This window comes from Myotis brandtii, unplaced genomic scaffold (assembly GCF_000412655.1).
Source record: "Myotis brandtii unplaced genomic scaffold, ASM41265v1 scaffold681, whole genome shotgun sequence".
NCBI classification, from domain to species: Eukaryota; Metazoa; Chordata; class Mammalia; order Chiroptera; family Vespertilionidae; genus Myotis; species Myotis brandtii.
This window is the reverse complement of record NW_005370660.1, coordinates 1,611,679-1,626,282: the sequence shown is the minus strand read 5'-3', so window position 1 is coordinate 1,626,282 and position 14,604 is coordinate 1,611,679. Positions and strand designations below refer to the sequence as shown.

At 42.3% G+C, this 14,604-nt stretch overlaps 1 protein-coding gene across 1 annotated transcript in view; it reads left to right on the top strand.

Annotated features, from left to right (window-relative positions):
* ADAMTS3 (ADAM metallopeptidase with thrombospondin type 1 motif, 3) overlaps positions 1-13,793 on the top strand; it is a 145,168-nt gene extending 131,375 nt beyond the window's left edge. The window contains exons 17-21 of the mRNA XM_014529494.1: positions 91-256; positions 4,286-4,418; positions 6,407-6,614; positions 8,411-8,528; positions 12,538-13,793. Coding sequence (XP_014384980.1) covers positions 91-256; positions 4,286-4,418; positions 6,407-6,614; positions 8,411-8,528; positions 12,538-13,097 — 1,185 coding nt within the window. The 3' untranslated portion in view covers positions 13,098-13,793. The remainder of the gene's footprint in view (positions 1-90; positions 257-4,285; positions 4,419-6,406; positions 6,615-8,410; positions 8,529-12,537) is intronic.
* Positions 13,794-14,604: the final 811 nt, after the last annotated feature.

The window sequence follows — 14,604 nt, the reverse complement described above, 5'->3', positions numbered from 1 at the left end:
AAGAGCAATATTCTGAAATATTTATAATTTTTCATTCCTAATTTACAACTCTCAAGTGATTTACATATGTCTATTTCCTGTGTGCGTTAGATTATACCTCAGGAGAATGATACCCGCTCTAGCCTTACATATAAGTACATCATCCATGAAGACTCCGCACCTACAATCAACAACAACAATGTCATCCAGGAAGAATTAGACACTTTTGAGTGGGCTTTGAAGAGCTGGTCTCAGTGTTCCAAACCCTGTGGTGGAGGTAACAGTTGACACATTTATAACTTTACTAAGCAGTTCATATTAAGCCAGTCTGCTTGCTTCTGCCTTAAGGATTATCTCTAATGGAGGCCATCATCTGAGAATACCACACAGAGCCAAAAGATAAATACAAAGCATTTTTACCGAAATTTCAGAATCTACAAAGGGTAGGAATCCTTCATACATGTAGACCTTCTTCAAATCCTCTTTCCCTTTCCCTCGAGTCCTTTCAGTCTGTGTGATTTCAATAATCACTTTATTCTTCCCAGTCTCTCCCAAATTCAGTGTCCTCTGGTGCTCGCCTTCTGCACTTTTACTTTCCCTGCCTATGCATTTCTTTTCTATCAGTGTTAATAATAAAAGAGCTATTAGTTGTACTATGTACCAGGTACAGCTTTAAATGCTTTACGTATTAATGCATGAATACTCGCAGGCCTCTGTGAAGTCCCTTCTATTATTATGTCTGTTGTATTGATGGAGAAACCAAAGCACAGGGAAGATAAGTAATCCATAAGGTCGAACCCAAGAGGTCTGGCTTCTGATTACATGCTCTTACTACATTATGCTGCCTCTCTGCCCTCCCTAACGTGAACCCATTAAACTGTTCTCATGGGTTCTCTGATTCCCCCGTTTTCCATTCCTCTTGTTCTCAACAGCAGTGCTCCAGAATCGGGCTGGCCAAGAAAATTCTCCCCACAGGCAGGAGAAGGCCAGGACCTCTCACAATAATGACACTAACTGAAAACAAAAGATTATTAAACCATTGATTTTATCATTTTAAATTCAAGAATGCATTTCTAAAGTGTTTTTTGGGGGGCCGAGGGAGTAGGCATAAAGTGTTTTAGTTGCTTATGTAAAACAGCACTTTATTTATTATACAAAGTTTGTTTAATTTGGATCCTCCCTCCTTTTGCACCCTCCCCACTGACCTGGTCACAAGATTTGTCATATACACCTTTTTAACATCTACATCTATTCCTTCCTCACTGGGCTTCCTTCACAATTTTGGAAGGGAAGATTGTTGCACAAGTCTCTTAGTTGATTAACTTTTTATTTTCTTCCTTTATTTGCAGGGTAATCTTTCTTGAATGAATGAGTGAATGAATTAATGAATTAATGTGTAGAATTATATTATTTCCTTGTTTCAAATCCTTTAGTCTCCTAATGCGTTGCCCTGAAATACAATATAACTTATGTAGTATTCTTGCCAAAAGTGAATAACCTGAATCTGACCATTAGGAGACTATTAAATAAATCCAAATTGTGGGACATTTTACAAAACAGTTGGCGTGTACACCTCAAATATATTAAAGATAAAGAGTCTCAAAAACTGTTCCTGATTAATTCCATGACAACTGAATGTCCTTGACTGGAAAAACATTGCAACACAGAACATATAGGAACAATTGAAAATTTGGGGGTATGGACAATATATTCTATATATATAAAAAGCCATTGTCCGGAACTCCGTAATGACCAGAACAACCAGTCACTATGATTCCCACTGCTGCCAGCAAACTAGCCTAATCGGGGGGTGGTGCCAGCCAGCCAACCTCCCGTGGCCCCTCCCCTGGCCAGCCTCACCCCTGATCACCCCCCCACCCCAATAGGGGGCAGGGCCGGCCAGCCAACCTCCTGCAGCCCCCCCCTGGCTGGTTTCAAAAAACATTCTAGAATAAAAATGAAGGTAGTCTATCTGGGTTGGAGGGAAAAAAAGCCTTATCAATCTTTATCTGTATTGTATATTTAGATTTAATAAATACATTCCATTAATATGCTTGAAAAGAATGTGTATTTTGCAGTTTTGTACATACCAAGTATTATCTATACATATAAAGAGCCAACAACCGGAAGAACTGGTTGCTATGACACCCACTACGGCCAGCAAACCAGCCTGATCAGGGGGTGGAGCCAGCTGGCCAACGGCCTACAGCCCCTCCCCCCAGCCAGCTCCACCCCAAATTGGCCTCTGACACACCAATTGGAAGTGGGGCTGGCAGGCCAACCTCCCACAGCCCTTCCCCCGGCTGCTGACACGTGATCAGCCCCTCCACCCCAATCGAGGGCAGGACCCACCAGCCAATTGCCCATGACCTCTCCCCCCAGTCAGCCTGGCCCTGACTGGGCCCCCATCAGGGTGAGCCGGCTGGCCAACCTCCTGCCATCTCCTCCTCCTGACAAGCCCAGCCCCCATTCACCCCGATTGGGGCTGGACCAGCTGGACCCCACCTGTGCACGAATTCATACACTGTGCCTCTAGTCTATACTAATAAAAGGGTAATATGCTAATTAGACTGGACATCTTCCAGACATCCTTCCAGACAAAGCCACAGTGGGCGGGGGCCAAGACACAGGTGGTTAGGGGCAATTAGGCCAGCAGGGGAGGGCAGTTAGGGGCAATCAGACCAGCAGGGGAGGGCAGTTAGGGGCGATCAGGCCGGCATGGGGGAGCAGTTAAGGGGCAATCAGGCCAGCAGGCAGAGGCAGTTAGGGGCTATCAGGCAGCATACAGGCGAGTGGTTAGGAGCCAGCAGTCCCGGATTGCGAGAGGAATGTCCTGGATTGGAGAGGGTGCAGGCTGGGCTGAGGGAACCCCCCCCCCGCCATGCACAAATTTCATGTACCAAACTCTAGTCTATATATATATAAACCTAGGCGACTGTTACGACCGGTCACTATGACATGCACTGACCACCAGTGGGCAGATGCTTAATGCAGGAGCTGCCCCCTGGTGGTCAGTGTGCTCCCACAGCCAACCTTTTGCAGCCAGCCAACCTCCTACAGTCTTTTCCCCTAGCTGGCTGGCCCCAATTGGCCCCCATTGGGACTGGGCCAGATGGCCCCAATCAGCCACAATCACCTGCCAGGCCAAGGGACCCCATCCATGCATGAATTCATTCACTGGGCCTCTAGATTTATAATAATATGTCTGCATTAAATATCCTGATTTTAAGAATTATAGTGTGGCTATGTAAGAAACTGTGCTTACTCCCAAATGGTTCAGAAAAATTTTACATATGTGTTATATAGTAATTATATGTAAGCAAATATATGTATCTATCTCAAATACAGTGACATGGTAACACAAGGTTAATCTAGATGCAAGGTATAGAAATGTTTATTGTGCTTTCCTTACAACTTCCTTTAGGTTTAAATTTTCAAAATAAGAAATAATTATTTACAAATGTGGAAGTTGATGGTTGAAGAGACCTTTAATAACTCCCTGTGACCTTAAAAATAAACTCCAAACATTTGTCTGCCAGTCAAGGCTTTTACATGGAGCCTTTCCTATCTCCCACTCCCTTCACATGTGAAACTTCAGTCATTCAAAGAGACCTGCCGTGTTCTCTAGGTTATTTCCTTGGCTTGGAGCAGGGGTCCTCAAACTACGGCCCGCGGGCCACATGCAAATACAAATATTGTATTTGTTCCCATTTTGTTTTTTTACTTCAAAATAAGATATGTGCAGTGTGCATAGGAATTTGTTCATAGTTTTTTTTTTTAAACTATAGTCCGGCCCTCCAATGGTCTGAGGGACAGTGAACTGGCCCCCTGTTTAAAAAGTTTGAGGACCCCTGGCTTGGAGGAATATTCTGCTTTATCCCCTTTATGCAATACTATTTGAACTTGAAGATTCTACCCAAAGAAGTGCTGATCATGTAAGAAGGGTTCCCTCCCGTTTCCGAGCTAAGTTAGAGACTTTCCCCTCTGCGTTGCTTTGGTGCCCCCTACAGTACATTATGTACATAACTCTGTAAAAGCCTAGGTCACAGGGTTTTGTCACAGTGGTTTTCAAACTTGTCCGTAATAATGGAGTCTCTATATTCAGGGTTCAGTTTATTAGCAAATGTGCAGTTACTATTTAATAATTTGTAATATTTGTTAAATGTAGGCTCTGAAAAGAAGTTTTGTTTAATTTACTTCTGGACCTTCAGCAACTAGAAAAGTGGCTGGTTTATTGCATGCATTCAGTAAATGTTTGTTGAATGGATAAGTGATTAAATACCAAGAAATGTATCTCCTTTCCCAGGTTTCCAGTACACTAAATACGGATGCCGTAGGAAAAGTGACAATAAAATGGTTCATCGCAGCTTCTGTGAAGTCAACAAAAAGCCGAAACCTATTAGAAGAATGTGCAATATTCAAGAGTGTACACATCCACTGTAAGTATTTATTTTAACTGTCATACCCTGAGGACAAAATAGTATGGATTTAAATGTCTTTAGCTCTTTTCAATTTTGGTCAAAGCTAATACATGTATCTGGTTTAAATAGTCAAATCAATTCCCAGGAATTATGTGAAGCTGTGGTTCCCTGCTCTCTACCATATTCCTTCTTCTCAAAAATATATTTTTGTATTTGGTAAAAAATAAATACGTGTAGGCAGCTAGGGTCATCTCACCATTCCATATGTGGGTTTTCACATAACCCCATGTATTCACTATGGTTTCTTTCTCTGTTGTCCGTTCATTGTATCTGTTGTCCACGAGTTAAAAGTCTGATTTACCTTCTGCAGAAGACAAAAAAAAAAATCTTCTGCTGGGTTAGAGGAGGAGCAGTCACCCAGCGAAGTCAAAAATTAGGAGGCCTACCTGCCTCCCAGTAGACTTTCCATCAGTCCCTGTTTTCAGCCCTGCCATCACCCGCACTTTCACCTGAGGCTGTAAGCTCTCAGTTTCTGAAATTCTGCATCATCCGTTTCTTAGCTCCTACTGCTGACATAAACGTCATTCTTCTTATGTCTACTAACTACTCCCTAGGTTCCAAAATTACCTTTTGGCGGCTTCTTTTCAATTTTTTTTTCTTTTGGCCTTTGTGCTATTTTTCTCATTCGTCGTCATTCTAGGAGTTTCAAGATGGAATAAGGTAACCATAATTGTCTATGATAGGAAGTGTATGTTTCTCAAGTAATTCCTGTCTTCAGATGAGAGTCACTACTGAGGCCTTCAAAATGGGTTGCCAGAATACATTGTTCTGCCTACTTGACGAGCTAGAGCTATCTTAAACTGCTAATACCAAAGACTGAAAGGTTTTAGCGTGGTTGTATTTTGGAGCCCCGTATATATGGAAAAAATAAATAAATTGCAGAGGAAAAGTAACTTTAGAAAGGCTAAATAGTATGCCTCAATTACATTCTGACAGATTGATGAAGCAGATGGAATCGACAGTCATAGCCCTGGGGAACCTGGTAACCACATGTAATGGGGAACTGTCTGTAATATTGTACACACAGCTGATTTGGAGGGTACTGCGGGCATTGACATTGACACTAGAATTTGGAAATGTCCCATGGGAAATCTTTTTGAAAAGATTTTGGAAATATTTCTTTCAGGTGCATTCAAGCCTTGGATGGCCACTGCCTTTACATTTTTGTCAGACCCATTAAGGGCCAACATGAAGAACTGAATTTTCCAAACAGAATAGATATGTCAGGCAATCTTCATGGCAACGATTGTAGAAATAAAAGTCATCTCCGAAAATGAAAAATGAATAAATTCATGGAAAAAGCAGCAGCAGCTAAATAAATTTGTGTTAGCAAGCATAGGACAGACCCATTAAGGGCCAACATGAAGAACTGAATTTTCTAAACAGAATAGATATGTCAGGCAATCTTCATGGCAATGACTGTAGAAATAAAAGTCATCTCCAAAAATGAAAAATGAATAAACTCATGGTTTCATGGAAAAAGCAGCAGCAGCCAAATAAATTTGTGTTAGCAAGCATAGGGTGGATTCCTGTTTTTATAATTTCCTTTCAGATCTTTAACACCATTAGGCAGTGTGGCTGAGAGTGAGTTGGTATTATTTTGTAAACTGCCATCGTATCTAAACCTAACCAGGTATCCTCAAGATGAGTTTCAGAAACCTTCTGTTGGTCATGCTTTAGGAAAGGACAAAGTTTCAGAATCATTGGGAGGCAGAAAAATACTAAGCCATTCAAAAATAGAAGTGTCGGGCCTAACATTGTTAGAAAGTTCTAAGACTTTTTTTAATTGTTCAATGCACCCCTCTCTCTGAAAGTGCTTCCTGTACTACCGTGGGCCCCACTGGGTTGCACGTCACTCAGAGAGCAGGAGAGTCTAGGCTTGCAGGGCAGGGAGGTGTACATTCTACACCCCAGTGACCATGTTCACTTCACCCCCACACCCACAGCTGGATAGCGGAAGAGTGGGAGCATTGCACCAAAACCTGTGGGAGTTCCGGCTACCAGCTTCGCACCGTGCGCTGCCTTCAGCCCCTCCATGATGGCACCAACCGCTCTGTGCACAGCAAGTACTGTGTGGGTGACCGCCCCGAGAGCCGCCGGCCTTGTAACAGAGTGCCCTGCCCAGCCCAGTGGAAAACGGGGCCCTGGAGTGAGGTGGGTGTGTGAGTTCTGCATGCACGTGTATGTGCATAAGATAGGAAGCCTATTTTCATCTGGCTTCAATATCAGGCAGGCCTTGTGTGAATTGAGAAACTTGCATATTTTAAAATCATTAAGCACCTGGAGGTGTTTGAAAATTTAATATTTTAAAGCAGTGTTTGCATTTAAGTCTAGTTGGTTGAGTGAGGCAAACCATGTCTGGGTGTTTTGTGACGTAGAGGAGTCTAAAGGTGACTGATCTTCTGTTTAATATATTTGTTGACTTCACCATCCCTAAGGTTTAATTCCAAACCCCTGACACTGAATGCAGGTCCCTGCCCCATTTGGCATCACACTAACCTTTTTTTTTTAAATTGAGGTGTAATTAACACAACATTATATTAATTTCAGGCGTACAATGTAAGGATTCGATATCTGTATATATTGCAAAATGATCACCACAAGAAGTCCTATACTGACTCTTCTTATTTTTTCTTTATTCCAACTCTTTGACTCAGTTTGAGTAAAGTTCCCACTGTTCCAAGAAGACTGTTCTGGGTAGAGCGTCCTATCTGCCCATCTCCCTCTCATCTACCAACGCTCATCTCCATGGCACCTCAGGGGTGCTTTTCCCAAAGCCCTTCCTATGCACCCGAAGGCATGTTGTTCCTGGCGGACTACTTTAACTCCTGTCCTTGAGCCTGTGCTCACTACTAATCCACCCACTTCTCAAGAACCGTGTGCCCTGCTTCCCCGGTACCCAGCTAGTGCCTATGAAAATGATGTTGGTTTGGTGACTGGCTGACTCAATGTTGGGGTGCCTGAATTAATGTCTTTGATATTTGTAAAGGATCATCATGAGGAATCATAGGAAAAGAACTTATAGAAGGAAATGGCATCAAAAAGCAGGTAGAAAATGAAGGAGGAAGTGGAGAGCAGGCCCAGGAAGGAAGGACAGGCAAGTGAAGGTCACCCGGACAGACCATGAAGATAACTCATGTTCTTTGCCCCTCGGAGTCCTGGAATGAGGACCCCTTCTCTGTAGCTCCTGTCTAGAATAATAGATAGATGTTTCTGAGCATAGTTTTAGAAATGAATTTATGGGAATAGAGCAATGGTGGTTTCAAAGAGGTTGAATTAACCAAGGAAACATGTCAGGAAGTCCTACCATTTATAAGGAAGGTGAGAAAATGGGAAGCTCCCTGAAAACAGGCACCACTACTGTTTTACGAACTACATGAGCCCTAGCTGGTTTGGCTCAGTGGATAGAGCGTCGGCCTGCGAACTGAAAGGTCCCAGGTTCGATTCCGGTCAAGGGCACATGCCCTGGTTGTGGACTTGATCCCTAGTGGGGGACTTGCAGGAGGCAGCTGATCACTGATTCTCTCTCATCATTGATGTTTCTATCTCTCTCTCCCCTCCCTTCCTCTCTGAAATCAATAAAAATATATTTTTAAAAAAATAAGACCTACACGGATATTAACATTATAATGCTAATAGCTCTCTCTTAGCAAATGCTTATTACATGCGAGGCATAATCTTTACAAACCTTGTCTCCTTTGCCTTCATTTAGTTCCACAACAATCCTATGAGGCAATTATTAGTATCCTAGCTTTCAGAGAAAAAGCCAGGTGCCCAGGCTGGTCAATGATGGAGCCCCATAAACCTAGGATTATCTGTCTCCAAACCACTGTGTAGCACCACCTCCATAGAGAAGGAACTCCAGGGTGTGCGTGTGTGTATGTGTGAGAGCGGGGGGATAGGAAGAAAGGTGCAATAACCGTCTATAATGGCAGCCTTTGTCTCTGTAGTGCTCTGTGACCTGCGGTGAAGGGATGGAGGTGAGGCAGGTGCTCTGCAGGGCCAGTGACCACTGCGACGGGGACAAGCCCGAGGCCGCCAGAGCCTGTCAGCTGCCTCCCTGTAATGGTAGGTGCGACACTAACTGGTTTCACTGCTCTGACAATGGTTTTTAAGCACCAAAAAGCAGAATTTCCTTTCAGGACAAGCTCTAGAATTTCCATTTGCTTATCAGAAAATAACCAAAGGTAATTAATCTTAAAAAATTAGCCTAAAAAGAATTCCAGCCAGGGAATTGCCCTAACCACTGGGGTCAGGGCTGTGTCCCGTACATGTAGCATCTGTCAATATGTGTTTCTAGAAGAACTGCTTATTGTCTTCTGTGACTTTCTTTATAATCTCCTATCATTGTAAAAGCATAATATTGTGGAAGGTTTTGAAATGTTTTACTAAAGTTATTCAGTATAGACATGTGGGTGATAAATGCTATTTAAAAAGCTATTTCCAATATCTGTCCGTCTACCTCCATGCACTCCCTGAGGGTGAGTTCCGAATAGACACCTTACACATGCAGAAATCTGCCTGATCTCCTCTCTTGCTGGATTACAAAAGCAGAGTCAGTGTAATTTAAAAATAGACAGTGCTTTGCTGCTGCGAAACAGATAAAATATATATGGGATGGCTTCAGTTTCTGTCACTCTGTCTCCTTTTCTGTGCTGTCTCCGTCCTCTCTGCCTGTTCTGCTGCTTCCCTTCTCCCTGCACACACCTTCTCTTCTCAGCCTCTCTCTCCACCTCCCATCTCATTCTCAGGTCTTCCATACTCTCCTTTATCGCTCTCCCCCGACCCTTTCTCTACCACGTGTGCCTGTGCCTCTTCCCAGTCTCATACATTCTCTCCCTTCTGTCCTCTCCTTACCCTCCCTCCATCACAAACTTACTCTTAAACGCAATTCTACTAAGCCTGTGCCTAATACAACTGTGGACGCTGCTCAGACCTACTAGTGAGGCTTGGGACTAAAGAAGTTGCCTTTCTAATGGCCTGCGACAACATATATTGCTTGAATATTGACGTGTGCTAAATGGTTTATTTTTTCAAGAAAATTTGCAAAGCACTATTTTGTCAAATGTCTTATTATTTTTTTAAAGAAATTTCAGGCTTCAGGTCTTTTAAACCTTATAAATTATTTCATTATACATTTTCATTTGAAATGTGTAGTGGTATGAACAAGAATGACCATGAGGGGGAGACAAAGAACTTGAATTCAATCATTTTTCTCTGGAAAGTATATTTGAAAGTTCAAAACACAACATCAGATCCAGAGAAGACACTTTACTCAGAAGCTATAAAGTTTAGTTGCCCTAATATTTTATTTTTTATGTAGGCATTACCTCCAGGAGGCTAAACACTTTGTGAGTAAGCTTTGCTGATGTTAATAGAGCTATATATTTCTATAAATACGCCTAATTATCAGCAAGAATATACTTGATTCTCTTCCTTTTTAGCTAAAAGTAAATGTTTTTATTATAAAACCGAGGTGCTGATGGGAGGACATCACTATGTTATGTTAGTGATTCCACATCCTTTTAGCTTTTCTCTTGCTCTGAAATGTAGAATTCTAAAAGGCCACCTATTTCTACCATATATCAATGGAGTAAGTAATACTTCCCTTCAGAGTCTCAAGCTGCAATCAGAATCAAATGGCCTTTTGAGACCCTGTGTAAACGTTTTTTTCTGAGCTCCTTAGAATGATCTGGGCATGGAGTGAGAAGGCTAAAAATCTTCCTTAATTTTAACGATTTTGCCATATGAACCCTTTTCTAAGCCCCGTTTTTGATTGTACTATTTATGGCTGCCATTAAGCCCTTCCCATCTATCCCCAGGCAAATTACCCATGAAATTAATATATTCCTTTGCTTTTATTTTCCCCCTAGAATATCTCTGCCTTTTCCGTCTTCCATATAGAAGCATATTCTGGCCATAATTAGACCCAGGCTGTGTACCTGTCCCTGCAATGCCAAGCTGCTCACAGCACACTCCCTACTGGGTATGTGCCTGCAACCAAGGTACATGCCCTTGACTGGAATCAAACCTGGGACCCCTGAGTCCGCAGGCTGACGCTCTATCCACTGAGCCAAACTGGTTAGGGCTGGTCTCCATCTTTAACTCAAAGAGAATAGAGCGCTTTGAGCTGGGCCACATAATTTAGAAGGTTTCAAAGACTTGGAGCCAGAATGAGGGTGATGGAGGTCAGGAGTCAATGGGAAGAGAGAGTACAGGGTCAGATAAGGTCCATTATCCTAGGACCTAGAGGCTTAATTACACAGAAAGAAGAAATTATCTTCCTTATCCTATATAATAAAAGCCTAATATGCTAAGTGTCCGGTCATCCATTCAACCAATCAAAGCATAATATGCTAATGATATACTAAGGCTGCTCAACCGCTTGATATGACATACACTGACCACCAGGGACAGACGCGCCGACCAGTAAGTTATCTTGCTGCTGGGATCCAGCAGATTGGGACTGAGCAAGACAGACCGCACATGCCCTGGAGCCCTTCCACAGTTCCTCCCTGGCTGTTCAACCTTCCGCGTCCCTCCCTGATCATGCACCAGTGGGGTCCCTCAGCCTGGCCTGCACCCTCTCACAATCTGGGACCCCTCAGGGGATGTCGGAGAGCTGGTTTTGGCCTGCCACAGGCCACCAGGTCGAGGGACCCCACTAGTGCACAAATTTGTGCACTGGGCCTCTAATCCTATCTAATAAAGAGGGAATATGCTAACTGACCCTCACACTGTTGCAAAGATGGCATCACCCACAGCCAATAAGGAGGGAATATGCTAATGGACTACCCCACCCTCAAAGATGGCAGCACCCACAGCCAATAAGGAGGGAATATGCTAATTGCCTCGCCCTCAAAGATGGAGGCACCCACAGCCACAAGATGGTGGGGCCCAGTCCCCTTAGCCCTGCCAGGGTGGCAGGCATGTGGCCGCTTCGTGTGCCTGCCTCTGGAGACCCCCAGTCCCCTCAGCACCCCAGGCACCTAGGGCTGGCCCGAGGCGTAGGCAAGCCTCGGATGGCGGCTTCCCAGCTGCCCAGGGCTGCCTGAGGCTCAGGTAACCAGGGCCGGCCAAGGCTTACACTGCCGGCAGTGACAGCAGCAGAGGTGTGATGGGGCTTTGCCTTCCCCTGATCGCCGAGTCGCCTCCCGGCCCGAGGGCTCCAGGACTGTGAGAGGGGGCAGGCCAGGCTGAGTGACCCCCCCTCCAGTGCATGAATTTTCATACACCGGGCCTCTAGTTTTAAGATAATAGGCATAGAAAAAGTCATTTACATATGATGAGGAATTGATATTTGAGGTGAAACCTCATTAAGGTGATTCTCAGGCATTCACAACGTAATTAGAAGATTACTTTAGCTAATAGAAAATACTCAAACATCATACTATATGGTAGATTTGTAAATGTCAGGCAAATATAAGTCATTCCACAGTTTGGGACATGGACATGGTTCTGTAACTCTAGTAGGTAATTTATCATTTCTAATACATAATAAATAAAGGTGGTATTTTTAGCTCTCCTGTTGGCCTTGCCAACTGACCCTTTTTTTGTTCTTTTTCAAACTTCAGAAAAAGAGATTCTTTGACAAGTTATATGGCAGGTTCCTTACTTAACAATATAGTATTAGCCAACAATACATCTAATTAAAACATTATCTCAGTTTTTTCTTTGGTAATATATTTTTAAGATTTAATTTGTTTTAACAGGTCTTGAGAATATATTTTTATTTTAAATTTAATATAGAGGCTACTCTATATTATAAAATAAAATAAATCGGATGCTTCTTTATATCCTAAAAATATATGTGGTATAAGTAATCCTATTTTCTCATTAGAAAATCAGATATATGTTCCTAGTGAGAACAAAAAAAATACCCTTGCTCTGAAGACTCCTGATGGAGATATTAAAATGGAGGAAAACCCAAATGCTTTGCACATAAAGGACTACTTACTGCATTGAATTCATCCTCATGCTGATATCTGTAATGTAGAGGTTCCTTTGAACAACTCCCATCAAGGTCTGGTTTTACTTAAATCTTTTGTAAATTCATAAAAATTTGTACGTTTTGCAGATGAGCCATGTTTGGGAGATAAATCCATATTCTGTCAAATGGAGGTGCTGGCGCGGTACTGCTCCATCCCAGGTTATAACAAGTTGTGCTGTGAGTCCTGCAGCAAACGCAGCAGCACCCTGCCACCGCCCTTCCTTCCTGAAGCTGCTGAAACTCGTGATGAAGTTATCTTTAACCCCAGTGACCTCCCTGGATCCCTAGTGATGCCTACGTCTTTGGTTCCTTACTATTCAGAGACTCCTGCTGAGAGGAAGAAATCTTTGAGTAGGATCTCTTCAGCAGGAGGTCCAAATGCATATGCTACTCTCAGGCCAAACAGTAAACCCGATGGTGCTAACTTACCCCAGAGGAGAGCTCAGCGAGCAGGAAGTAAGACTGTGGGGCAGGTCTCCCCTGCCACCAGGAGTGGACACCTCACTTCATCCTCACAAACAGCTGCTGCCCCCTTCCTTGCAGTCCATGATTCAACAGGTGCTTCTTCTCAGGCAAGAACCTCAAAGAAAGAGGAAAAGATTAATGACAACAGACATCCGCTAAGATCGCCCACCTTGGAAAGATGAAAAGGTGAACCTAAAAAGGCTAGAAATCAGAGGAAAGCCTGGCCAAGCTCCCTCTCCCAGTGGTGCATACAGCTTGTTGAAAGTGGTCATCTCCATACATTGTCAACTCATTTTACCTGTAAATGGAAGAGCAAAAGTGCTGGTTCACTTTCTAGTTGCTTTCCTCCTTTTTTTGTTCTGCATTGACTCATTACCAGAATTCATTGGAAGAAGGCACCAAAGAATATTAACAGAAGGAAAGTGGCTAAGTGTATTGGTCACTCTCTACAGCAGAAAAGGGACTGGAGCCATTTGTGCATATCAGCTGATTTTTTTTTGTTTTAAAAAAGTTATAGTAAAAAGGAGGTGCCAACGGTTTACACCTTAACAAAATATTTTGGAAATGGAGCAAAGAATTTGTAGACTTGTATTTCTATTTATCTATATTAGAAATATTGTATGAGCAAATTTGCAGCTGTTGTGTAAATACTGTATATTGCAGAAAGCAGTATTATTTTAAGAGATGTGTTCTCAAATGATTGTTTACTATATTACATTTCTGGATGTTCTAGGTGCTTATCATTGAGTATTGCCTATATGACATTTTTTGGGCTGATATTCAAAGCAGAATGTTACAAAGAAGAAGTTAGAATTGTAGCTACTGACAATACCAAGGGTTTTATTTAATCAACGGTGTGATGCTTAAGTTACAGAAAAAAACAGGTAAGCTGCAGATATACAGATTTCAGCTTATCTGTTACTTTCCATCCTTTAATAAAAAGGAATGGACTGTGGTCACAGGGAACAGAGACCAGTCAATGAACCTGTGCAAGAAAAAAATGGAAACGTCTTACCAGGACCTCAATAGGCACCACTGAAGTGTCCTATGTTTTTAAGTTGTTTTTTTTATTTTCCCATTGTTGACACATCCAAGAAAAAGCATACTCAATGTACTGTAATAATAACAAAGGAATATGTATTGAGATAATTTGTATGTTGGTAGCTGAACTAGAATTTATACTCAAGTATAGTAGGGCTTTGGAAGCAGGTTCTAAAAAGCATTTGTCAATGGTTGCAATATTTATTTTCTGCATGGTTCACACACCCAAATGTTCACAACCACAATGCATCTGACTGCAATAATGTGCTAGTAATTTATGCCAGTGGTCACCTTACTCACAGTGAAGCCAGAAATGCTCTCTCCAGGGAGTAGATGTAAAGTACTTGTATATAGAATTCAGAACTGAAGATATTTATTAAAAGTTGATTTTTTCCTTGATAGTATTTTTATGTACTAAATATTTACGCTAATATCAATGACATATTTTGGCAAACTAGAGAGACATAATTAGAGATGCATGCTTTGTGCTGTGCCTACAGGAGAAACTTAAGCAAACAACAACAGCCAAATCAAAGAGCTAAAGCTGAACAAATTTGATGTGATGCAACCATTTGCATCTTTAAAGTAGTTGAAATGAAGTTGATTTGTTCCCCTTCAATGAAACAAAATATATGGACTTAGCTTTTT